The sequence below is a fragment of the Biomphalaria glabrata genome, chromosome 3 (assembly GCF_947242115.1).
Source record: "Biomphalaria glabrata chromosome 3, xgBioGlab47.1, whole genome shotgun sequence".
NCBI lineage: Eukaryota > Metazoa > Mollusca > Gastropoda > Planorbidae > Biomphalaria > Biomphalaria glabrata.
In genome coordinates, this window is record NC_074713.1 from 5,869,543 (window position 1) to 5,896,260 (window position 26,718).

Sequence of the window (26,718 nt, forward strand, 5' to 3'; positions counted from 1 at the left end):
AAGCAAAATCAAAGTTGTCACTAAATAAAGGGAGACATTTCACAAAATGTGCTTTAGAAAATTAACCTTAGATAAAGTAAATGTAAAAAAGACAAATGCACAAAATGAAATGCAACAACAAAAAATAGATATATTTTTATAAGGAAAAAAAATTCAATAGTGACTAATTGTACTATTGTAAAAATAAATCACACATTTACAGTACAAAGTAAAACAATTTAACTCATAAAACTCCACACTAAAGAGCAATTAAGTGAAAATAGAAGGGTTTTATTTATCCCACACACTAGCATTTCTGTTAACCAATTAACTGGTTACTTTAGTTAATAACAGAAATAAAAAAGAATTGCTAGAGTATAATTTCATTAGAAAATCCACACTTCCCTAAATAAATCATAATAATTTTAACTAGATAAACTGATGTCAGCACAGCCTCTCCCCATGTTCTCAATCAATATCTAGCTCATAAATCAAAGCATTGGAAAACTCAAAAGGACATTTAGTCACATGTTCTGAATCATTTCTTTGTGGCCCATCCTCCCAGCTTAAGATAGTCTCAACATCGGAATGTTCTTTGAGTCTGTCAGCAGTCAATTTCTTCTGGGGTCCACTCTTTTGATCATCTTCGTTCACTGGAAAAACTTGATCGCAACTCGTTGACACAACATTCTCTTTATCACATTTGTCAGTGATAGAAATTTTTCCACTGAACTCATCTGCCATTGAGCTCACAGCATCTACAAAATCATCGTCATCACTATCATGTCTGTCACAAGGTGTTTCTCCAGTAGTGTCACCCCCAGCCAGTTTACTCCTGATTTCAGAAATAATCTTTTTTTTCTTATCCCCATCCTTTTCAAGGAAATTTTCGGCTCCATTTACTTCACCGCATTCATTCCTATCAATAGGCTTACCTTTCAAACTTTCTTCAAAATTATCACAGGTTTCAGAAGATATTAGTTTATCACCACTTTGTGCACCACTAGTCCTAAAATCAATGACACTAGCATCTTTTGGTATTGATTCAGGCTTTTTATCTGAAATATGATTTCCTTTTTTGCCTTTTTTATTGCCATTTTTCTTTTTTTCTTTCTGGTTAACCTTGTCAGGGTAGATATTAGGGCCAGGGTCTGACAAGGCACGAGAAAGACCTGACTTAGGCAAAGGCTTTTCCAATGAGCTTTCTCCTTCGCTCAGAGAGTGAGCATCTAATGAATTAATGCATTCTTCGCTGCTGCTAGTGCCCTCACTGGCCCTGCGCATTCTTCCCTGGCGCTTTTCATCACGCTTGCGCTGACGCCGTCTTTTGCTTTTCAGCACCGTCGTCATGCTGGAAACGGAAGCAAATGATTTGAATGAAGCTTTGTCAACATGGTTGCTAAAAGAGACTGATCTTTTCTTGCTAAAAGAAGAGGAGAGTTCTTCTCCTTCAGATCTAGGACTTTCTGGTTCCATTCCATTTACTTCTTCACTAGACTCTGAAGGTGTTCGTGTTTTCAAAATACTATGTAGATTTGGTGTAGGGTGTTTGTGTATGACTTCAATCTCTGCAGAAGAAGGGGGTTCATAGTCTTCATCATCAAGCTCTTCATCTTCAGGCTTGTACTTTTTGGCTTTAGGAGGCTGAAGAAGAAAAAAAGCAAAAAATAATGTAAATTCTATCAACAGTTTTTAATTTTAAATTACATGTATTATAAACTGAATAACTTTGTTTAGTGCTAGACTGGGAGTTTCCAAACTGTTCTGCGGCACACAGTTTCACAAGGCCTAAATAGTGATCTTCAAAAAAATATTAATAGTAAATAACAATTAAAAATAAACTAATTTCTTAGTAAATGTTTGTCCCAACCTTGATCTCAATTGTAAGCCTGGCCTCCTCCATTGTAACAACTGACAATTCTGGGAGCGCCTCCACTAAAACAGGCATGGTGGATTCTTGAAGAGTTGCTTCTTGATCAAGTTCAGATAACTCTCTTTGCAAATTGCTTTCGGTTAGAAATTGCCTCACCTAAACAGAAGAAGAGTTGGTTATAATAAAATTATGTCTAACAGGAACCTAAGTATGATTATCAAGAGAAATATGCCAAAATCTTGACAAATGATGAAATATTTGCCTAGAGGATTTCTGGAGAGGAGAAGACAAAAAAGCATTCCAAATGGCATGAAAACAAAATTACTTTCTAAAGACACCACCAAAAGTAAATATTTATTTTATGAAACTACGCAAGACTCAGAATGCTTAACTAATGTGTACGATTAATACATACAAAATAGCATTAATCAATTCAAAAAAACATGATGAGTATTCATGAACCTGAATATTATCTTATCACATTTTTCTACACTTTTTAATAACACATAAGAGAGGCTTTTGTAGAAACATACCTATTAAAACCAGGATAATAATTTGAAAATACTTTCCTAGTGACTAAAGAACTGCAACTAATGGACACAATTTAATATGATTCGAATGTTCCTTAATTAAGAAACAAAGATAACTATTTCCTAATCCAAATCTCCTGTCGGATCGCAGCAGACTCTGGTCTATCATGAAAACAATCTGATGTACATATCAAATAACTAGGCAGCCACTCTGTTAATTTACTTATGCTGCTGATTTAGCGTTTTTCAGAAAAAGAAATTATGATAAAGAAATTAGAAAAGACATTACTTAATGCAAGACTGAAGTACATAACTAAATACATGACTATGTCAATAGAAGTCAAGAGTAAAGAAGCAAAATATAAATCTCAATTTTAAATAGTAAACCAATTTAAATATTTGTGATCACAGATAGACAAAACAATGAAATGCTGATAAACATCAAAGACTATTTAAACATCTTAGAGGCAATAATGTAAACAGGACTATTTCTTCCTTTCTCTCTCTCTCTCTCTATCTATATATATATATATTTATATATATTATAGACAATGGGAGCTTATCCACATTGACACCCCCTAACCATGACAACCTGTCCTTTGAAACAGGTGGGAAGCGTGGTCGAGAGGCTAAGTGCGCTTGAACTTAGCTTGGCTTGGCTACCTATGAAGGGTGCACCTGACAAGGGCAGAGTTGTATTTACTGAGCGCCTAAAGCCTAAAGGCAGCACAGAAAAACCTACTCCAAGATACCCCCCCCACACACACACTCTGGTCCACAACTGAGATTGGACCAAAGCGCTCTGAGCATGCTATAAGTATAAGCATGAAAGTAGCGCTATATGAAAGCCATAATTTAATTTAATTTAGATTTATAGATTATAGATATAGTATTAATATACATCATAAAATAATATATCATGTATAATCATGCTATTTTAATTTTATTATTTAAAGTCCACTACTAGATCTACTCAATCTCTAGATCTAGACTAGATTAGATCTATATATAGAATATAGATCTAGATTATATTATTCTAGATCTCTAATATTTTGTCACGTTCTATTAAAACGATCTTCAAAACAAAAGGCATATCATTCATTAAATAATTAACAGAAACAGTTAAATATGATATGAGTAACTACCTTACTACTCGTGACTCAGTCTATGACTAGTCTATTGGATACTATTAAAAAAAAAAACTATAATACTATCCTATTGTTACTATTGACTATTGTAATTGTCATTGATGATTGTACTAAATTAACTAAATTAATTATAAATCTTAAATCTAGACTAGATGCAATCAAATCATCTAGAGTCCTATATAATTATCTAATCTAGATCGTATCTATATAGTAGTGCAAATTGTACTGAGTATGAATACTATGGTTGCATTACCTTCTGGAAAATGTCCAAAAATAAAATTGGCTAGACGAGACGAAACAGTAGAGCAGGAAGGTCAATGTTGTTTTTGTTTACACAGGGGGAAAAAAAAAAGTCATGTCACCCAACGACACACATTCAAATGCTTCCACAAAACAGACTATAAAATGGAATCTAGATCTAGTTAGATTATGCACGAACTTCGAAATGTCCAAAAATTACAGTTCAGTTTGTTTTGCTTGCTAAACAAAAATGTTAATCTCAAGAAACAAGAAAAAAGACACAGCTAGACGTCTCGACCCTTCTATTTGCCAGCATTAAAATTTACGCGAACGTTCGGCTTTTCCCGTAATTCTGGTTCGCTAAGCTGGTATCACGTGGGCACGAGCCAGACTATTTGTGTCGTGGCCTTAACCGAGTAACGTAGCCCAGCATATTTCCTGTGACGCTACTCGCTCAATAGCTGATGAAACAACACATGAGAAGTCATCAGTAGTTTGTTAGAGCTAGATATACACTAGGAAAGCAAATAATTAAACAAAATTATAGACTCTGATTATCACGATGTTTAAAAGCAGAATTATGCTCAGTACATATATAGATACTAGATGCACACACAATTTTGAAAACAAAACAAAGATCCTCGAATTTTCCACGGCCTTCAGAAATTGACCTTACCTTGACCCGCTCCCCGAGAGATATATATATTTTTTTTTTTTGGGGGGGGGGGGGGTATTTTTTAGAACTAACATTTGATCACTGTGTACTGGGCACTGTTAGGTCACATTTGATTACTGACTTAGTCATGCTTGACCTCAAGCACCCAGATCTAAGTAGGACTGACAAATGTGCCAATTAATTAATTTTGGGCATTCGAAAAAGAAAACAAAAATACTATCGATCTCTAATTTATTATTTACTTATCGTGATTGGGTAGACATATAATGATATACTTATTGAAAAATTAGGGCTCATTTTGTCTCTTTCATAGGCTGTATTGTAACAATTTAATATTTTAAAATCCCTTCTTTTTTCTTTTTCCCTTCTTTAAATAAAATGGAACATTTGTTAAATTGTGAAAAAAAATGGAATGGCTGCACACACAAAATTATTATTTTACCACTGTGCAATTTACAAAAACAAATAGACTTATAGTTAAAATATCAATAGGAGGCACAGCATATAATATATATATATATATATATATATATATATATATATATATATAATTTATAATAATATACAATCTTTTTATATATAGGCCTATATATAATATCAATGAACCATAGTCATGTCATTCTACGACTGAAAAAGGTCAACCTAATATGTGTAAACCAAGATCCTTTGAGGAAAACATTTTTTTTTTAGATGTGGTTGATAAATCAGTTTTAAAACACAGTCATAGCTGCTGGGGTTAAGGTAGGATGAGAATTTTACAATTATTTTTAAATTAATTTTTCTAAAAAGAATTAGTCAAATCCAGTTAATCAGACCGCCAGTTAAATGGATCAGCCACTTACACAAATCGAATCCTAAGTACCAAAACAAATTATACACCTGAATTCAGTTCAAGGGACCAGCCAGTTATTAGAACCAAAATGATCGCATTCTGATGTGGTCTGATCAACTGGATTTTACCGTATATATTTGAAAACTACTCATTGATCTACTATTATTGTATTGAATATTTATCAGTGTAATTTACTATGATAAGGATAAATTCGTGGTTAAAAAATCTTTAAAAAATAAAACAGTTTGTATATTGTAAGATGAAGATGTGGTATATATGGCTGAAAGGGGGTTCTAGTTCAACACCCGATTTGAGCAGAGTTGTGTTTACTGAGCGCCAAAAGGCACGAAAGTTTCACTAGATATAAAAGCTATTAGAAAAAAAAAATGTGTATAAAATTAAAAGGTTCAACATGCTAAATAATCTACTTACTTCCAGTTTTGTATCATCAACTCCAATTTCAAATGTATCCCACAATCCTCTGCTTTCTTTCTGCTTAAGAATAATGAAAACTAAATTGTCATTACTAACATCAACACTGCCATGCTCAGAAGCAATGCAACAACCCTCAAGAAACTTAACACACATGCTGTAATAAATGGGAAAACATCCAGCACCATATGATATAAACTGTATAATAGCCATGGTGTTTTGAGGGAAAAGCATTTTTGTTGAATTTTCTTCAACATTTTTTACTTTGATAACAAAAGAAACTGTTTCATTATCCTGTGAAAACTGATAGTCTGGCAAAACCCACTTTACATTTTGTGGAAACAGGTTGTTTTCAGCATCATTTACTTGAGTATTCTTCAATGACTGGAGTTCTGGTTTTGACACACCACTATTGTCTGTATTTAATTCTTTCACAAGATGTTCATCTATTATGTCAGTGGTGGAGCTATTCTGGGTTATCTCGCTAACAGACTGATGGTCACTCATTTCAGAAAAAGGCAAAGGCTGTGTTTTGTCAGGCAATACTGGGAGAGTCACTATCAATAATCTCTTTGACTTGTCAAACTTTGCAGTTCCTTCATCTTCATTCACTGGATAGGGCAATGCTAGATCTAATTTATATGCCGCAGGGGAGACTGATGTAATCAACAGTCTTTTCTCAAAGATATCTAAATTGGCCTGTGCAGCAGAATTAAGTAGAGGCAGCTCAATTTTTATAACAAGTTCTTTAGGGCGAGTTGAAGTCTTCGCATCAGGAGCATTTCGATATTCACTCATATCTATGTGAGAGCGGTGGGTAATTGAGTACTTTGGCTCTGTAAATTTTCTTTCTTCTGATTTACCTTTATTTCCATTTTTGTTGTCTGTTTTCTGTTTTGAATGCCTCGCTTCATTTTCAGCAGCTTTTTCATAGGAGGTTTTGGAATCATAAGGATAAGGCATTTGGTTCAGAAGATCGTCAGGTGGCATTTGATACGAATCACTATCGTGTTTCCTCTCTCGAAGAATGGTAGCAGTTTTCATTCCTTTGAATTTTAATTTGGGTCGCTTAATGTTATTTTTATCAAGGGTCACACCAAATTGACGCTCAATACCATCTAGAGCAGTGTCCTCAACAAGTTTTTTAAATCTGTCATTTTTTATTGCCATTCTATAAGTATCAGGGTGAAAGACAACATCATATACTTGGCACTTTAGCTTGGACTTATCAAAATCATCTTTCGGGGGTGCAAATGAATGAGGAATTTGCCACAAAAGTCCACTTTTACCATCTGGACTGGTTTGTTTCTGAGATTTTGGTTTATCAATTTTGTCGTTCTGACATATATTTATAAATGCCTTGATAGACCCGTTTACAGTAGTTTTTAAAACATAACCTGGTTCAGGATGAATAAATTGAACACTCATGCCTCTCTCATTTTCCATCATAGCTATTTCTTCTTCTGCTTTGCGCATATTTTCCGGGTTGGAAATTTCTTCCGCATACTCACAAAGTAACTTTCGAAACTGCTCATCTTTGAGCGCTTCTCCAAGTCTTTTGACTTCATCTCTACTAAGGTTTAAGTCTTCCAACGTACGCTCAGAAGCCATGTTGTTAGGAATGTCAACACCGTAGTGACGCATGCGTTGTTGTGCTATATGTAAGGGAATGAACTCTAATTTTTCAGCAAAGACAACAGATAAGAGTTCCACATCTTTAATTTCATAAAAACAATAATCTTCGAAACTAGAGTTTAATCCTTTCATTGAATAATATTATTAAAACTAAAGCATGAGGTATTCGACACATTGAAACCCATAATAGCACCAGTCTCACTCAAGTAACTGTTCGTTCTCTAAATGAGTCCAGAGCTTCTTATCAAAATAGACCTAATAGTCTTTCACCCGCTTACCAGATTATTTTTTCTAATGACGAGGACACTTTTTTGAGTTTTGTAGGATCAAAGACCGCATTACAAACCAAGAGATTAGAGACAGGGTTACTGCAGCGATTGGACCCCATCGTAAAAAAAAACGCAAGCTTAAAATCTGTGGCTCGCAACTATCTTTCTTCAGGGAACAGTACCCGGAAAAAGAAGAAGAGCGATTAGAGCTTAGGACAAAATAAAAGAATGGATAGGCCTGCCTTTGAAAAATGTTATTACTAAGGCAAAAGACAGGAATTGAGAAAGACGGTCGACAAGTATTGCATGTTGCCCCAACGGTCCAATAGACTAAGGGATAGGTAATAAAGGTAAAGCTAGGTAATTAAAGGATTAATTTGGAGTTCCACAGAGAAATATGAAAGCCTCTAATTTTTAAAATAAGATATGCATGACGCGAAGGACGTAATCATCTTCTTTTTTTTATGTAACCTCTGTAAACTCTGTATTTTATAAGATAAGATTGGTCAGACTATGGTGGTGTTGCCTATGATTGCATTGGCCAGTAAAAATTTCTAGTTCTAGTAGATCTATATTGAGACGATTTTTACTCGATCAAATATATTATAGGTTATAGCCTTAGTTAAAGGCTACTGTAAGACATGACTCGCTCTCAAAAGTCATCCTTCAAGGTACAGTGGAGGCAGCACGAAGAAAGGGTCGTCCAAAGAAAAGCTGGCTGGATAAAATAAAAGAATTATATATCCTGCTAAGAACAGCTGCTGACAGGAAAAAAAAGTGGATGTAATTTATATTAATTGCCAACTGTCACAGCACCCTTGACGAAAGTCAATGTACAGATGATGGTGATCTATATTATAGGCATATATATATATATATCTTTAAAAACAGAAAATAAAAAGAATATGAAATCGTTAACCCGGAATAGACCCGGACTGTGTGATTTCGCTCTTAGCACCAAAGGAAACGAATACGAAAAATGTCAAAATAATCAACGCATCAAAAGATCTCAGCACTCCGAACGGATTTGCATGAAATTTCGTACTCAGTATAAATACAAATAGCACAAAAATATTTCTACATTTTTAAAGCATGTTTTCCTCTAAGTCAACTTTTAGCATTACGTCATATTGTACTATGTAGGCCTATTATCAATTTCCCCAGTAGTTCTTATATATATATATATATATGTATGTATATATATATATATATATATATATATATATATATATATATATATATATATATATGATAATTTTAAAAGCGCATCTATATCAGTGGCGCAGCTATAGGGAGAAGGGGGGAGAATTCGAAAATTTCCCCGGGCTCCCACTTGAGGGGGGCTTCCAAAAAAGTTTTTTTTTCTTTAAATTTTACGCAAAATGCAAAGGCCCCAAATGAGATCTAACCCCCCAGCCCCCAAACGATGGCAAATTCCTAGCTACGCCCCTGACCTATATACGTCTAGGTCTAACAGAATAACCGATATTTCTAATAATTTATAGTAAGCTTATAATTAAGAGAAAAATGAATGGATTGTCAACTGGTCTGCAAGCATGCAAAAACGAATGTTAAATCTAAATATATGTTCAGTTCTTTTCATTCAACAGATTAAATGAATGCTTCAGTTTGATTGCATATGCTTATCCTATAAAGAACAGACAATGTTAAAGCCTAAAGCAGTGGTTTTTCTGGCTGATTCAGACAACCCGTTCCATGCTCTGATGGAGCACAAAAGAAGAAAGGAGCACTTGTACTTATTCGTCCTAGTATATGGAATAAGAGTTGTGCTTTTATCTTTGTGTCTTTCTGAGTATTTTATTAGGTTGTGTTTTTGTATAAATTAGGGGTTTTTTTTTTTGTTCCTTTTTTTTTATGTTTTGGATTTTTCTTCAGATATGATGGTCACCCTAATGACGTCCTGGAAAGAAACAGGTGAACGCTGCATCATTCATAGAAAACGTTTATACACAATTGAGGCAAAGCTCCTTCCGAGATAGGCCTAATACTCTTAACAGTGATAAGACCTCCGCGATTATGTCGTTCCTAGTTAATCAAAATTGTAACAATGAATAGACCTCTACATTCAATATAATTTAGATAATCAATAATGAATTACAAATTCACTTTAATATTAATCCTTTTTTTCTTGGCTCCATTCACTGTAGTTAGAAGCATCTGAGTTGAAAGCAAACATGTGTCGGAAAAACGAACAGTTCCAGACATAGAGAGCCAATGTGGCATAGTGAAAACCGTGTCTCTCTCTCTCTCTCTTCTTTTTATTTTTCTCTACGAACAATAATTTCTTTTATGTACGCTTCCAAAAAGTCATTACTTCGTCTCGCTGGACGATATGGCACCCAAGGGAGAGTACACCTTTTCGACAAGGGGGACACAATAAAAGCCAATATTATTGACTTGAGAGCTTTAATTAACAGTCTATTATGCTCACTGCTGGAATTATTGGTTAATGCCGTGGAGAGAATGTATTTTTCCCGAGTTACTGGTACCTTGTATTGATCATTGTGTGAGGCAAAGGACTGTCATCTTGCTAATTCTGATTGAGCAAAGAAACACTTGTTTCCCATGTTATAGTTAGTTAAAATGTTGCGAGATGTGCATCGCATGTAATAATTGTCCAGTGTTTAAAGTTTCAGTGTACTAATACTAAAAAGTGTATATATGATAGACAGATCTAGATAGATAGAAGTGTTAATAGTGTTGTTTTTGTTTCATCTGCTAAGCTACACTTTGTCAATGTTTCCTTGTAGACTTAACCAGTGAATTTGATTTTAACCAACTTTAATACAGTGTTTCCCAAACTGTGTTCCATGGCATAAGTGTTCCACGAATTATCATAGTAGCTTAATTAACTAGTAGGCCTACAGGTGAATTAATTCTGAAGTAAATGCAGAAAAGAAAAGCTCATTCTGTTAGTTCTTCTTGTAGAAAAAAAAATTGATCTATGACAACATCGCATCACTTTAAACTTTGAACTGATCTAGATTCTGACTCTGGTCGAGTTTGTCTGATGAGTACCAAAATATTTCAAAACAGCCTATTTGTGTGAAGAAGGATGTCTTTGCTTGTGTTGTCACAAAGTAAAAGTATAAAAGCAACTTGACGCCACACCAGATATTCAAATTCAACTTACCAATATTGTGACTAATATTAAGAAGTTATGTTCTTCAAGTACATAATGATAAGTACAGCACAGACAGAGAGACTATAATAATCGAAGTAACTGAAACTTATCTTGTCTTAAGTTTATGTCTGTATTTTATTATAGGCTATACTTTTAAAATATCTGAATCTAGAATATTTTTTTATTTAAACAAATAGAAAATAAATTCAACCTAAACCATAAAATATAAGTACAGTGTTCCGCTAAATTTTCCGAATTTGCGAAGTGTTCCATTACAGTAAACGTTTGAGAAACACTGGTCTAACACGCATTGGTGATATAGCCATCTCCGAGATCCAGATAATCCACATAACACTCTCGTGTTTTACTCAATAACCTTGTCGTATTACGCGCTTTAATAGCTATCTAGAGATATGTAATAATCTGCATGCCACCCACGCAGACCCTGTTACACAATTAATATGAATATTAAACTGGTTGACAAGAGCAGACCATCGGTAGATAATGATAATTTAAACCTTTTTCAATTAATACTTAAAAAAAAAAAGAGTCCCAGGTGAGGCGCGTACTAATGCTATGAAAACAATGTGCGTCGCGCAGTGAATTCTCCTGGAATTTTCTTTTCACTAGGAGCAAATAACTCCATGTTTATACTCTAGAGACATGGATTATGTTCCAATTTTAGTTAGAGCTTTGATTGGTTGACCATTGATTGATAGGCTTGACTATATGAAATGTTCTCATTAAGTTTCCTATAGTTTCTTAGTGATTGCTGCACACTGGACTGTGACAGACATTATTGTTGAATGCTTTAATTGTTGCTCTTAGTCTCACAAATGTGGTTTCTCAATAAAGGCGGTGGAGATTTTTATTCAACCTATCTGATCGGGATCTATATAAAAAAGTATTTTACTTTTAACTACAGTTGACATTACTGTTGCTTCATTAGTGTGACGAAGAGATGACTTTACATTGTTACTTTACATTGTTACTTTACATTAATGGAAGTTAATGTGGCTATTTGTTTTTTTTTACTAATTTGTGCCTCAATGGGAGATAATTCATTAGGCATATTTGTTCTCTGGTGTAAATATTAAACAAACATATACGCTCTATGTCAATAAGTACAATCTACAAAATAATTCATATTTCAAAGATTAGTAAAAATACGAATGTGCCATGGCGCGTTTCTTGAGCTTTTTCGCCAAAAATAAAATCTTGGAAGACAAACTGAACAAAAGGGAAGACAAATTGAGACAAGACCATAAATACGTTATGTTCCGTCATTCTGAGGTCACATCACGACTAGTCAAGGACCTGGTCCACATTCACATAAAAACTCCCGGCTTGCCAATTTCAGATTCAGCTTCCGAAAACCAAGTAAGATCTCAATCTACAGAATTACCCTCAGTGCAAACGTTTCAGACTGCACGACGAAGTCAAACTATTGGAATGAAGCCGTTGAATTACTTCCCTTACAGAGATGTAACACATGTGTCAAATTTGTGTGATGGCAAGTTAAGAGATCACGTGACACCCCTCGTAGCAATACGTGACAACAAAGTGTTTTATAAATACAAATGTCTGCAGTGGAAAAAACTAAGCCCAAACAAAAAGACGCACATTTTATTACATAAAAACAATTCAGTGGAGCGCATTCTCCACCGTGTCCACAAAATGGACTCATCTGGTCTCAATAGAGAACAACAAGAATCTGCAAGTAGGAATCAAGACACAGCCTTGCTCGGCAAAGAAAATCGCGTTAACGAACACAGACGCTGCTTTAGCATAACCGATGACAAAGAGTTTGATGCAGAAGTTGTCCGTTTACCCGCCATAGAAGGCAACGCCATCAGGAGCTTCTGTTTATGGCGGAGAGAAAGTCAACCTCCCGAGTGGATCTACAGAAAGTCGAATGGCCCAGACAGATTCTACACCCCAGGTTCGTTGTTACAATCATAAATATGTCAGGTGCATGGGCAGGAGGGGCTATCAGTGTAAAAATATGGTAGCAATTAAGTCGCTTGAGTGTTAAATTAGGATGGCTGCCTAGTCGTGTGGTATGCGCTCTGGACTGTTACATGGATGGTCCCAGGTCCGAACCCTACCTGCCACCATCCCCCCACCTTCCTGCGGCAGGTTTTGGGTTAGGATGTAGGCTAATAATCTTCAATTCTGAAATGAAATATGAAAATAAATAAGTTAGCACTACGTCTACTATAGGCCTGTATTAAAAGTGTTCAATTAACTTTAATTTACTTTGGGAGTAGTGGGTGTGAGGTCATAATATTGTTTACTGCGACCTATAGTGACACACTAAAGTGACAGCCATTAGCAACAACCTACATTTAGATCCATCCATTAATGTAAATAAAGAAATTTTGTTGAATGAAATATTAATATGTTTTTAAATTATGTTTTCAGGGCGGTCAATGACAACTATGAACTGAAGTCACAATGGAAGTGTTGTAAAGAGAAGAAAACAAAGTACTATGTAGTTAGCCTACGTTTGCTATAGTGTAGTATGCCTAACATTGTTCTGGTTAGCCTACGTTTGCTATAGTGTAGTATGCCTAACATTGTTCTGGTTAGCCTACGTTTGCTATAGTGTAGTATGCCTAACATTGTTCTGGTTAGCCTACTTTTGCTATAGTGTAGTATGCCTAACATTGTTCTGGTTAGCCTACGTTTGCTATGGTGTAGTATAGTGTAGTGTAACATTGTTCATCTAACTTGCAAGTATTCTGGAAATTAAAAGCACTAAGTCTAGAATACCTCTTGGCATAGTGCAGCGAGAGCTAGCTTCTGGCATCCAAGTTAAAAGAAAATAGCAGATAGCAAGTTCCATTATAAGCTTTTACATAATTTTTCATCTTGTCATCTTTGTGTACATAGAAAATAAAATTGACTTTAATCTTTTAGTGTGAACAAAATGAGTTGTGTGCTCATCTTCAGTAGCCTACACATTTTAAATGACATACAAAGACACAGGTCAACTTGCAATAATCTTGGTATGTCTTCTTCTTTTGTCCTTAAGCAAATTATCTGATGAACAATTCATAAGTTCACTGGACACAACTCCACTTATCCGAATTGAGATTAAAATGGAAATTGTACCTTTTAATTTTGTTATAGCAACAAGTGTATAAAGAAACACGCATTGTAAAATTAATTCATACTAATTAAATTAAAATAATTAGTGCAGTAATTGTTCACGTTTTTTCCTCCATTTCCCATTCTCAGATCGAGTTGAAACTTTGCACTATTACTCATTGTTCCTAACAAATTATGAATCAATCAACAAATTAACCAATTAATTAGTGCTAATTAATCAATTTAGTTTTAAATTAAGGGAAATAAATCCTACAGTATTGATTTATATATGTGCTAAAAATACTCAGTTCTTCCCCTTATTTAAGCTTAGTATTTTTTTTATTCTGCTAGTTTATGTTTTTCTATTATTATTATAGCTTTTATATAGCGCTACTTTAATGCTTATAGAGAGCACTTTGGTCCAATCTCATTTGTGGACCAGTGGGGGGGGGGGGGGGGAAGGATGGGGTATCTAGGAGTTGGTTTTCAGTGCTGCCTTTAGGCGCCCAGTAAACGCAACTCTGCCCGAGTCGGCAACTCTGCCCGAGTCGCGTGTCGAACCTCGTGCCCCCTACTAGGTAGCCAAGACAAGCCAAGTTCAAGGGCACTTAGCCTCTCAACCACGCTATGACATGCTCTTGATTTTAATTGAGAAAAGAGTTTACATAATCATACAAAATGTCCAAATTAGTATCAATGAAGCAGGATACTTTGGGTAATTTTCAAATTCATATATTCATTAGAAAACATCAATAAATCTCTGTAGAGACTACACTTAACAGAAACAATCAATCAAGCAAATGATTTTTTGTTCATTTCTGACAACATAACTTTTCATTGATTATAACAAAAGGCTTTTAAAAAAAAGCAAAATAAATATCAGTTTGAAAAACATAATTTTATTAGTCCTTAAACATGTATTTGGTGAACAACAGAAGAAATAACACGAACTGCATATAGTGAAATCCCAATTAATAAAGAGGGTCTGGTTAGAGCTTTTTAATAATATACTATGTTTCTATATAAAACATATTTATTATTTAAATATTGGATGTTTTTAAAAATATATTTCTTTAAGAATCAATAAATCTACCCCTAAGTTGTGTTCCACTGTGTGTCATAACATTGTTTGACTTGAAACATATATATATATAAGTTATACTATGCGAATAATATAAAAATGTTAACAAAATTGAGGGAAAACCAAGTCTTGTTGTATTATACCCGAGTAATATACTACATTTCTGAATGTCTGTCAAAATATGACATGAACACGTGAATACTAGAAACATCCTTGGAAATGTTTTCTTTACATGTCCAGTCAGATATTAACAAAAAACACCTTTTTGTCCCAATGAAATTTGTTTTACATTTTCTTTAGTTATACATGCATAATTTTCTAAATTTTTTTCTTGTGCCCACTAATATATATATATTATCTGAAACTTTTGTGTTTTCTGTGTTTAAAATAACTGGGGAAAGGGCATACTTAGACCCTCCCACCCCATTCGGGGAATTGGGTGGCAAGATGTGGGGAAAGGGCACATAGATTTAAAAAAAAAAAAGGAAGTTGTGTTTGACATCATTACATAACTTATATTAATATATTATTAACTTATATAAATTCAAAAGAAAATTCTATATAATTAAATGGAAAAAAAAAAGAATTTAAAAATACAAAATTTTCTTCTTGGAAGAATTAAACGATTCAAAAATGTAGAATGTAAACATAGAAAGGGGCATCCTAAAGTAAAACCATTGAGATATAGTGAATAAAGTGAAAGAAAGATGCTTACAGTTCAAAGTGATCAAGAGATGAGCCATGAGACATATAACAATACACCATCACACACACACATATTGCTGGCTGAAACACATTAGCAATGACTTTTGGTACAGCCTCATAAATAAAAAATACTTCATTTCAGACGTAGTACTTTGGATAGCTAGATAAAAAAGCAGTTAATAAAATGGTTTTTCCTTTTCCCACAATTGACTGACAACCTGATCAAGATCCTCAGAGGGGAATCTGTCGACAAATGATTGAATCAGTCCACTTGGGCTTGGCTCGTAAGACTGGAGTTTCACAACACCATCTAAAAATAATGAAAAAGTTAAAAATGATGTAAAAAAATAAAAAGTAACAAACTGGTACTAGCATAGCTACGTTGTACCCAGTCTAGTAAGATAAGGATTAAGCCTGTCATTTTAAAGATATTTTATATATGATTATAAATTATTATAAATTTTAAATTGCTCCTAGTCCACGTGTAACACCTTATCCTCCACCCACCCTAGCTATGCCACTGATAGTACTGACTCCTCTAATAAGTCTTTTTAGTTTTTACAAACCCAAGTCCTTGGTACTGAAATATATAGATGGTCTATTTTTATTCACTAGACTTATTCTAGACCACATGATTGAAGACATAATTTTTTTCGAAGACATTATTAGAGAAAGAGAATCCCTTTTGCTCTTGCAGTGGTCTGTTTTCACACAGTATGTCACAATAATAAATTCAAGAATGAATACTCTTTTTTTTTTTTTTTCTCCAAAAGTGTCTATCTATAAAAATAAAACAGAAACTTTTTTGTTAGAGAATTTAAAGGAACTGTTACAGATTTTTCCCCACAAAGCCGTTTTTATTGTTAATTTAATTAATTGTTAAAGTTTACTTATTAGGATTTATCATTTTCCAAAAATAATCAAAAATTTAAACACATTATTTTATACTATTCTATACCTCTGCTCCTAAGCTAGGAAACACAATTCAGATAAGAATGTCACATTTTAGAGAAAATAAATTGCCTCTTGTGTTTCTTTAGTAAAGAGATATTTAAAAATAAATTGAATTTATTTTTATTGTGGTACTTACGCATTGGGAAAGACATCAGAATATAAAATAATTAAAAACTAAAAAAAAAAATGCTTTAGTGATCTAAACATCTGCAAGTTCATTTAGTTTAAGTGTTTTGGACATTCCTTCAGAAATAAAGACTATTACGTCCTAAAAAGAAACTTCTGCAGGGCAGCAGGGGATGTTAGCAGGAAGGGTTTGAAATCCAAACCAGGGATGACAGCACATACCACCAGACCAGGCATAAATAGGTCAATAAGTTTTATTACATACCCTCAATGTAAGTGTGATGTTGAACAAACAACTTTCTGGGCTGTTTCCGGTCCATAACAATGCTGCGCAGGCTTAAGAACTTTGGTTCATCCTGGTCATTGACATCAGAATAATATGCATACATTTTTTTGCCAGCTTCAACATCAGCTGTTGACTTGTAGACCTGTAGAAAAAATAATAAGTCAATTCAGCACAAGAAGTAAGGGAGTTACTTCAATTTTATTTTAACAAGAAGAAAAAAATCTCAGAGAGCAAGATGTGGGTTGGGCAGGTTAAATAGAAGTTCACTTGTGACTGTATCCAGATGTAGACAAGCCTGTTGAGTGGTCAGCATAGCAATAAAATACCTTTACTTTACTTTCCCCTTACAGATGTTCCTTAAGTTTGTTACTGTCGGGAGTAATGGTAGATACATGCACTCCACTATCTAAAAATCCTATCCATTGCAAGCATCTCTAATAGTCCCTGACAACCAGTCCAACTTCAGGCCTTCACATGTGCCTTGGATACTGGGTCTCGCCAAACTCTTATCACTAACAGAAGAAGGGGCAAATCTCTGTTGCACTGCAGCTAAATCTAAACACAAGAAAGGCTTTAGGAGTCAACTTTATGAAAATAATCAGGAGCCAGCGACACTGCTAAATGACCATAGCCAATGATCAGACTTTCATCTTGTCCTCCCCATTGATGCCTTTTGACTGAATGAGGCCGATAAACAGATGTTATGTCCTTAGAGTGGACATATTGACATCCTTAAGTCAATTATGAAAATTCCAGTTTAACCTACAACCAAGATTTCAATGTCTGACTCGTGGCTTGCTTTATCCTATCAGCACATTGTTTCAAAAAGAAATGAATAAAAGCAGTTTTAAAAATGTGCTATTAAAGTAAAGAAAAATAAGTAAAGTTCCCCTTTCAGACCTAGCGATCTCAGATGATGTTAAGGTCATCTGTTTCTTGTATCATGTTGCCAGCACAACAACAAACCGCCTATATTTTCCTCAAATGAAGTTAGGTACCCATTAGAGGAGAGTTGGGTGGACTTGGGGGCGCCCTAAAAATCCCAGTCTTCACTGAGATTTGAACCCAGGACTGAAGGTTCGGAGACCACGCACTTAACCACTCAGCCACTGTGCCCCCAATATTAAAGCATTCATAAATATTTTACCTGCAATTTCCTCAAGAAGGCCCCAATGGCTGGTTTACCAACTGAAATGATCTTGGCCCTGTCCAGCAGAACAAGAAGATCAGGGTTGCCATCCTCACCCGTCACTTTCTCAATTTTGACTAAATCTTCTCCAGCCTCTATCAGCACTCGTAGGATGACAAACCTGGCATTCATGTGAGCCTGTAAGTTGGTACATTTCATTTTTTTTTGGTTAGTTATACAATCAGAAAAGAAGGACAAATATACTAATTCACTTCACTGCTCTCCCTTTCTTTTTAAACTGGAAGATGACAAGATTTTGAGACTTAATTAAACTTTTTATTATACAAGCCTCACACCTATCAGCCTAAATGAAAAGTTCTTCCCTTTAAAAGAAACAAATTATATATGGAAAAACAACAACTATTGAAATACTATGTTTTATTTAATTATTGGGTAGCTAAAAGAACATCAAATCAGTTCTTTAGAAATACAATGCTATACTCTTACCTGCCTCCAGGAACTAGTCTCAGGTGAGTAGAATTCTAAAGCTAGAAGTCCAGCTCGGACCATGTTGAGCCAATTGATGTAAATGATATCATCAGCTTCATCCCCAGTGTGACCAAAGATGCTAAAAGAAATAGTTTCGGTCTATTATTTCTTACGATGACAGGTAAGATACTAAAGCAGCATTGGAGCACTCTTCAGAGAAAAAAGTGAAGAAAATAATACAAAACGTGGGCAAGTGCTGACAAGTACTCAAACCTCGGACCTCTGACTTGGCAATAAAGTTTACCATTAAAAAAGGTATCAAGCTAACATCTGACATGAACATCCAAGTCCAAAAAAAACTACACCCACATTCATGACCCAGTAATCATACTGTCACAAGACCTACCTAAAGCCCACATTCATGACCCAGTAATCATACTGTCACAAGACCTACCTAAAGCCCACATTCATGACCCAGTAATCATACTGTCACAAGACCTACCTAAAGCCCACATTCATGACCCAGTAATCATACTGTCACAAGACCTACCTAAAGCCCACATTCATGACCCAGTAATCATACTGTCACAAGACCTACCTAAAGCCCACATTCATGACCCAGTAATCATACTGTCACAAGACCTACCTAAAGCCCACATTCATGACCCAGTAATCATACTGTCACAAGACCTACCTAAAGCCCACATTTCTCCACACACCCCTAACAAACAATAATATATCAGGGTTGACCAGGTACCAAATTCACATTCACTTTCGCCATTCCACTCTCTAGAAAAGAACTTCCTAAAATGAAATTTCATCCTGTTGTTTTGTTATACCAAATATGAAGCTACACCATTCTATAAAATGTTCTGATAAACTGAAAATTGATGTACTTAAAATTTGTCTAGAGGTTTTTAAAATATGTTTTAATCAATATATATACTAAGCAAATCTTGTTCATATAAAAATAATAATGTGACACAGAGTTGATAGAAATTAGAATATAATTTTTTTTTTTTTTAATTGCTTTGTATAGTGCAATCTTTCATGTCCCATAATGCTCAGTGCACTCTTGGAGATTTTTAAACATGATGTAATAACTATAAATAGCCCAGCTCTTTGGTGAATTCTGGGTACAAAATAAAGCAAAAGTTGATAAGCCATGTGTCTTTGATAGTAGCACCAAAAAAAAAATAAAAAAATCAGCTTTCAATACAAAATCAATTCCCTACACAGTCTTTTATGTAAAGTTTCTTATAGTGAGATAAGGTTAGAATATTAAAACAAGTCACTCACCTTTGTACATCAGACAGAAGGCACAAATAGATTCCAACAGACTCTGCACGACATTCTTCATAGGTTGAAGCTATGGTAGAGAATTTGCTGTCCCAGGTCTCTCCAGACTTGTACCAGCTAGTTACCTAATAAAACAAAACTTTTTGTTTGACATCAAAGACATACTAGAAATATATATTGTCAAAAAAACAACAACACTTTTCTCAAATAGATAATGGCGTTTTTAAACTATAATGATTGAAGTTGGAAATTGATTACAATGAGCAACAAATACAAAAAAAATAATATAATATTACCTATTGAATAATTTGAAACGTAACATTGTTCAGTAATAGAAGTTTATCTTAGAACAGGTTGATGAATGCAACGTCAGTAAAAAATTTCTATGATTGGTGTGAATTAGCCACAAAAAAATAAGCCCAATTATGTAGGTCAGATCATTTATATGGTTTTCAGGTACCTTTTAAGAATATGGGGGCAGATGATGTAAAAATCTGTTTCTGTGGCCAACAGTTACCAAGGATGTCATGTGACCTACCGCTTACACTTCCCCAATGTAAGTCAGGTACCCATTAGAGTTTTTTTGACTCATGGGCATTCTAAAAGTCCCAAAATCAAATCCCAGTCTTTACCTGGATTCAAACAATAGCACTCTGAAACATTCATTAAACTAAACGCAGGAAGAAATCCTCTTTCAAACCTAATACCTAATCAAACTAATTGTTTTCAAACCAGACTTTTTTTTCACCTTTTCTTTGGTTTCAGTGTGTGTGACTGCATCCTTATCAAAGTTAAACTGGCCTGGTTCCTCCTGGAAATAAATAAATTATCTCATGAAGTTTTTTTTTAATCATTCAATTAAATTTTACTGTCATCTTTACAAATGATTTTATCACACTACAAGCTGCTCCTCAAAGATTGCAGGGAATGATGTTGCTCATACAAGACTATGATATAACTGTATTTTATAAAAAGGGAAAAAGAAATGTATGTGGCCGATGCACTTTCAAGAGTGAATATAAAGTCATCAGCAAATATTCAAGGAGAGTTTGAGCTCATAAATATGACCAGTTTCCTATCAATTGGGGAAGAAAGACTATGTAGACTAAAGGAAGAAACAGAGAAAGATATAACGCTTCAAAAACTAACAATTAATCAAGGCTGGCCAGAAGGCAAGCATCTTCTACGATATGAACTAACGCCTTATTATAATTTCAGAAGAAATGTTAGTTCAAGAGGGGCTTATATTCAGAGGTGAAAGAGTAGTAGTGCCTAAGTCACTATGATTAGAAATGAAAAGAGAAATTCATTCTACACACTCAGGCATTGAAGGATGTCTGATAAGAGCTTGTGAGAGTTTATTCTGGCCAGGAATGACTGGTGACATAAAGCATTATATTTCAACTTGCAAAAATGTCAAGCTTTTCAACCAAATCAACAGAAAGAGATTTTAATGAATCATGAAGTTCCCACACACCCCTGGGAAAAGGTTGGTGTTGATCTATTCACACTTGACGGCAAAGACTATCTTGTGTGTATGGACTACTACAGTAACTACTGCGAAAGTGTTAGCCTAGAGAACACTAGGGCAGAAACTGTCATAAGAAAACTTAAAGCCCATTTCGCTAGATATGGCATCCCATCCACAGTGGTCTCTGACAACGGACCTCAGCTCTCTTCGGACAGCTTCGCAAAATTCGCCAATGATTAGAGTTTCAACCATTTGACAAGAATTCCCCATTACCCCAGATCAAATGGGAAAGCTGAATCAGCAATGAAAACTGTTAAGACATTATTTTAAAAAAATAAAGGAGATCAATTCATGGCTTTGCTTAATTATAGAAGCACCCCTAATAAAACTGGTACTAGCCAATCACAGGCATTCTTCAACAGGAGAATCAGAACCTTGCTACCTATAGCTAAAAGCCTGTTGAAACCTCAAGTTCTGGATCCTAAGAAACATAAAAAAGCACTGAAAGAAAACCAGAGGAGATCAGCAATTTACTACAACTCCATTGCTAAAGATTATTAGTGTGTATTTAAGTCTCCTGTTAGTTTTTCACTTTCTTGTCATGTCAATAAAATGGAGCTGTAACTTAAACAGCAGTGTCGTTTTTACATCATAATTGATAATATAACACTGTCTATGATTAATTCAGGACTGTATCATGCCAGATGCTATTGGAGATGTATTAATCTTTGTTGCTGGTAGCCTCACCTCTACCTGTTGTGACAATTTTAGAAACATTTTCTTAAGTTTTATATTGGTTTATTTTGAGTTGATAAAGCTTATAAAATCATGTAATTCTAAGCTTTTCTAATAGTGTATGGGTTAGACTAGAGATCAGAACAAAACCAGGACGAGCAGGAAATATAATGAAAGAACAATATTATAATGAAATATTTACTTATAGATACTGTTAATTACTTTGAAATAATGTTATTTATCACTAAATTTATGTGTAGCATTACATATACTTTTTACGCCTGTTTATTTCCAATAACATTATTTTGTTTCACAAGGACTATTTTGAATGTTAGCTTAATTCAAACTATTTATACTTTTATAACAGTCAATAAGAATAAATGTATCTGGAGGCCTCACAGCATATTATAATTACTAGACTATATAATGCTAAAAAGAGAATGAGTCAAAGAGCCACTAGGTGAAATAATTCCTCCTTAATCTTAAGATTTGAAGAAATCATGGCTGTTAGGTTACTTCAGTTGTGGAAAGATGATGTGGACATTTTAAGCAGTGCACTGTAGGTTATGAAAACCAATGTACTCAAACAATTTGAGTAATAGTGAAATCCAAATATATGGAAATTTGAAAATGTGTAAAACTTTTGATTACCTCAATAAATAGTTTCCCACTACCATGGCCTAAAAGTTCATGTAGACCTACTTGGACTTCAAAAGACTGAATTTTATATTTTGAATACAGTTCCTGAAAAAGAAAACAAAGCAAAAATAAACCATAAGCAATATTAAACACTAATTCTGAAACAATAAATTTTATTAAAAAAAAAACTGAAGAAAACATTTTATTGAATAAATATTTGAAAACCTAATTTAAAACAAAAAATCATTCAACCTTGTCTTGTTCCCTTAGGAATGTCACTTTGGAGTCTTTATATCCTGAAGTTAAAACATTTCCTAACGAGACATTTTTAAAACCTTCATTCTGTCGAATATCATCATCTGAAACAAAAGAAGAGAATAAACAGGCACGAAAAAAAGTTTAAAATAATATAATAAGCTTTAATAAACATAAAAAATATAAAGAGGGCCATTTGTTAGCTTAAATAATGCACTTATAAGCTTAAGAACAAAAGAACACTAAATTCAATAAGCGACAGCAACACTAGACGCTGGATACATCAGACTCTTCAACAACACACTCTCATAACACGGGTTACACATAACACTAGGATATGAACTTTCTTACCAAGGGGAATAACTCTACATACTAATTCACATAAACACAATGTCCACACATTTAAAGTAGAGATATTTTTTTAACAGATCAACACATAACAAAAAATTTAGGCTTAAATAAAAAATATTAGCCTTACATAAATTGTCACCGGTTAAAAAGCTCTTTAATTTTTGTAAGCTTTTATAGAGAAATTTTGTAACAAAGTGAAACGTGAAGATCCACTTACAATTAGGAATGTTGATACCAGCTGGAATCCCACTGCCACCGAAAGCCAAGACTTCCAACGAGGTGAAATCTGGCCTCAAGAATTTGTCCTTTTCATATTCCACAGGCCAAGGGAGGTGAGCCAGCAAACGTTCTGCATTGTTAACCAGATTGGAGAATTTGGCAGACATGTCTTTATTCACTACAGCTACAAAACCTGAGCAATTGAACAAAGGGCAACGTGATTGTTAAATTATTTTTTTTTTAAACCATTGTTCAGGTAAACCATAGACAGAACGTGTTTTTTTCCTCAAATCAATAAAAAAATTTAAGTACATTATGTATTTCCCATTTTAACTGCATATTTTATTACTATTTATTATTTTCCATATTCCTTCAGAGTTGAAGATAATCTACATCCTAGTCCAAACAAGATGACAGGGGATGGCAGCGGGCAGGGTATGAACCCGGGATCATCCAGATAACCGAATGACAGCAGTGTGCATACTGCACGATGACCGGGCAGCCATCTTTAAGAATCTAAAACACAATGTGCTGTTGTACAAGCAAGTTCATGGGTCTAATTATTTAGTTTAGTTAATAATATTTTAAATGATTTGATTTAAATTAAGTGACAAATAGTTTACCTTCAAATTCTCCTCTCACTCCATAAGGATCTCTGTAGGACTCAATGAAGCCAATATATCTTAAAAAAAAAAAAAAAATGAAACCCAAAAATTTAATTTTTATTGCTAATAGTCAAAAGTGAGAAAATTTCAAAGTCCCATATTAAAATAACAATGTCTATAGAACAGGTAAAGTTTAACCATTGCAGAAAACACCAGTCTAATAATATTCAATAAGTTAATTGAACAAAAAAAAATATTTTAAAGAAAGGAATACACTTACGTCTCAACAATGGGTCCAGTATTTTTGATCCAGTAGCGAGAACCATCTTTATGTGCGAGAATTGAGCCTGAAGAAAAACTTTTCACATACTCAGCAAGCATCCGTTTCTCTAAATCATTTGCAGCATGAGCCTAGAGAGCAATAACGAGGATTTTGATTTATGTTGCTTTAAGTTTAACAATATTCTGTTTTTTTGTATTTATTAACATATAGATCTGTTGCTGGATACAAAACTAAGGGGCTACATTGTCTCCCATATGTCACCTTTTTTTTGTAAGCAAATATTAGATAACATCAGATAACATTAGATAATAGATATCAGCAGGTGAAATGTATTAAGAGTAGAAAAAAGATATATTTACATGTGTGAGAGTTGAACAACTATAACAATCACAAGAGTTGAAAGCAATTTCATTTATTATGAAGTGAAAAGGAACAATGAAAGTAAATTTATATTTAGCTTCTGTAAGGTTGTTAATGCCAGTTTCATAAGGTAGTTATTGCCACTTTCATAAGGTTGTTATTGTTTGTTTCATAAGGTTGTTATTGCCACTTTCATAAGGTTGTTATTGTTTGTTTCATAAGGTTGTTATTGTCTGTTTCATAAGGTTGTTATTGTCTGTTTCATAAGGTTGTTATTGTCTGTTTCATAAGGTTGTTATTGTCTGTTTCATAAGGTTGTTATTGCTGGAAGTAGTAAAGGATATGAGCACTATAAAATGCTTCCAATGGCATGCGTCTCAACTAGCCTTTGTGAACCAGTCCAACTCCTGGCCTTCATGTGTGGCTCAGATAGGCTTGATAGCCTTGACTGGCTACCCAACTAGGAGAAAGAAAACTCATTCGATCCTCTGCTGCCTGAATTCAAACATGGGAAAGGCTTCAGGAATCAACCCTCAGTAAAAACCAGTAGTTGATGACCCTTAGGCAGTTTGCAGTATAGTGCTACACCCTGGCAGAGCTTGCAACACTGTTGATCCCCAAACTGTATCAGCACTTCTCATTCCATCAGCTGTGTGGAGAGGGAAACTGCTGTGTGAGCAACATTCTTCTGACCATAGCGAATGCCAAGGCATTTACCTCAATTTTATGAGATGATACACAGTCGCTTCTTGACTGAAGAAGGCCATGCACATTTAGCTTCATTTGGATGTTTTGAAACAAAAGAGATGTGGTCCATGATTAGTGAAAGCAGTGAAAGCAATGTAGACAAAAGCTAATGTTTTCCAATCACTCTGCTTAAAAGTGACTGAGAAAAAACAAAACGGGTCTGTTTCCATAAATAATATTGGAAAGAATAAAGAAGGCTAAAATAGTTTTTTTTACAGATGAGATAAGCCTGGAACTGACAGATGAGGTTTAAGTTTCAATGTAAGTAACATTGCCTTTAAGACCTTGTCCAAGTAACAGATTAAGTATTAAGAAACATGATACGATGTTTTCATTTTCAAATTATTTGTTTTCTTTTCTTCTTATCTTGTATTTTGTAATTATCTTTTATTCCTCCTCTCTCTTCCTGCCCCTCCTCTGCCACTGAATATTTTTGACCACTCTTCTCATTAACTTAAACCCATAATTAAAATTGAAAGTTAACAATAAACATGTAATAGATACGCATACAATAGATCAAATTGTTTAGGACAATAGTTATTTTTAAGACAAGTAAATTCTAAATTAATTAACATAATAATACTATTTTGGTCAACACATTCAATTATAGAAAAGACACCAGGATTGAAACAAAGGCTAAATGTGTAGTACCTCAGCGCTTTTCAACTCATTCACCACTTGAGCCATCAAAGGTGAATAGTCTCCCCTTGTCACCGTGAACTTTAACTCTCTGCCTAGTTCTTTTGGCACAAAACTGGTTTCACCAAAAACATAACCTGGTAAATCAGCATCTGGGAATGGATCAATCCCAATTCTTTGTACATGAAACAGTACAACAAGCATAAATGACGAGCAGACATGGGCATATAAAACATGGTAATTCAGCAATCGTGCTATTCTAAACAAGCTTATAAATGATATTTTGGGTGCCAAAGAATAATGCTATTCTATACTGTAACTGTTAGTAGCCTAATCATACTTGACATTCCCATTACCTATTGGTGTTGCAATAGATTGCAATCAGTTAAAAGGCTTAAAAAAATGAATTATAATGAAAGCCAGTGAGATAACAAAAACACAACTACCAGGGCCATCAGATTCCTTCAAAGAGTATTGCCTTTGTAAAATATTA

General features: G+C 34.2%; 3 protein-coding genes across 5 annotated transcripts in view; 1 reads left to right on the top strand and 2 right to left on the bottom strand.

The window, feature by feature from the left end:
• Window positions 1–249: 249 nt before the first annotated feature.
• LOC106051263 (protein kintoun-like) lies at window positions 250–7,362 on the bottom strand. The gene is made up of 3 exons (XM_013206422.2): window positions 5,711–7,362; window positions 1,850–2,008; window positions 250–1,623 (listed from the first exon to the last, which is right to left on the bottom strand). Exons 1-3 carry the CDS (start codon window positions 7,352–7,354, stop codon window positions 448–450), a joined length of 2,979 nt encoding a protein of 992 aa, XP_013061876.2. The 5' UTR covers window positions 7,355–7,362; the 3' UTR covers window positions 250–447.
• A 4,109-nt stretch (window positions 7,363–11,471) lies between these two features.
• Window positions 11,472–14,290, top strand: LOC106051260 (uncharacterized). The gene is made up of 2 exons (XM_013206420.2): window positions 11,472–12,701; window positions 13,184–14,290. The coding sequence occupies exons 1-2, from the start codon at window positions 11,939–11,941 to the stop codon at window positions 13,207–13,209; spliced, it is 789 nt and encodes a 262-aa protein (XP_013061874.2). The 5' UTR covers window positions 11,472–11,938; the 3' UTR covers window positions 13,210–14,290.
• Window positions 14,291–14,731: 441 nt separating this feature from the next.
• The window catches only part of LOC106051258 (dipeptidyl peptidase 3-like), a 37,718-nt gene continuing 25,731 nt past the window's right edge, over window positions 14,732–26,718 (bottom strand). For all 3 annotated transcript variants that reach the window (XM_056023041.1, XM_056023038.1, XM_056023039.1), the window contains exons 8-19: window positions 26,238–26,377; window positions 24,477–24,607; window positions 24,215–24,273; window positions 23,590–23,784; window positions 23,019–23,125; window positions 22,779–22,871; window positions 20,670–20,732; window positions 19,922–20,046; window positions 18,641–18,761; window positions 18,152–18,331; window positions 16,984–17,146; window positions 14,732–15,948 (exon numbers count right to left, since the gene is read on the bottom strand). In XM_056023041.1, the coding sequence (XP_055879016.1) occupies window positions 15,815–15,948; window positions 16,984–17,146; window positions 18,152–18,331; window positions 18,641–18,761; window positions 19,922–20,046; window positions 20,670–20,732; window positions 22,779–22,871; window positions 23,019–23,125; window positions 23,590–23,784; window positions 24,215–24,273; window positions 24,477–24,607; window positions 26,238–26,377 (1,511 nt within the window). In that variant the 3' untranslated portion in view covers window positions 14,732–15,814. The remainder of the gene's footprint in view (window positions 15,949–16,983; window positions 17,147–18,151; window positions 18,332–18,640; window positions 18,762–19,921; window positions 20,047–20,669; window positions 20,733–22,778; window positions 22,872–23,018; window positions 23,126–23,589; window positions 23,785–24,214; window positions 24,274–24,476; window positions 24,608–26,237; window positions 26,378–26,718) is intronic.

What these genes read in the sequence shown, in the direction of transcription:
- LOC106051260 (XM_013206420.2), top strand. Translation starts at nt 11,939, where the DNA reads ATGGCGCGTTTCTTGAGCTTTTTCGCCAAAAATAAAATCTTGGAAGAC. An exon ending in AGACAGATTCTACACCCCAG is followed by an intron (nt 12,702 to 13,183) that starts GTTCGTTGTTAC and finishes TTATGTTTTCAG; the next exon opens with GGCGGTCAATGACAACTATG.
- LOC106051263 (XM_013206422.2), bottom strand. Translation starts at nt 7,354, where the DNA reads ATGCGTCACTACGGTGTTGACATTCCTAACAACATGGCTTCTGAGCGT. An exon ending in TTGATGATACAAAACTGGAA is followed by an intron (nt 2,009 to 5,710) that starts GTAAGTAGATTA and finishes TCTTCTGTTTAG; the next exon opens with GTGAGGCAATTTCTAACCGA. An exon ending in GGCTTACAATTGAGATCAAG is followed by an intron (nt 1,624 to 1,849) that starts GTTGGGACAAAC and finishes TTTCTTCTTCAG; the next exon opens with CCTCCTAAAGCCAAAAAGTA.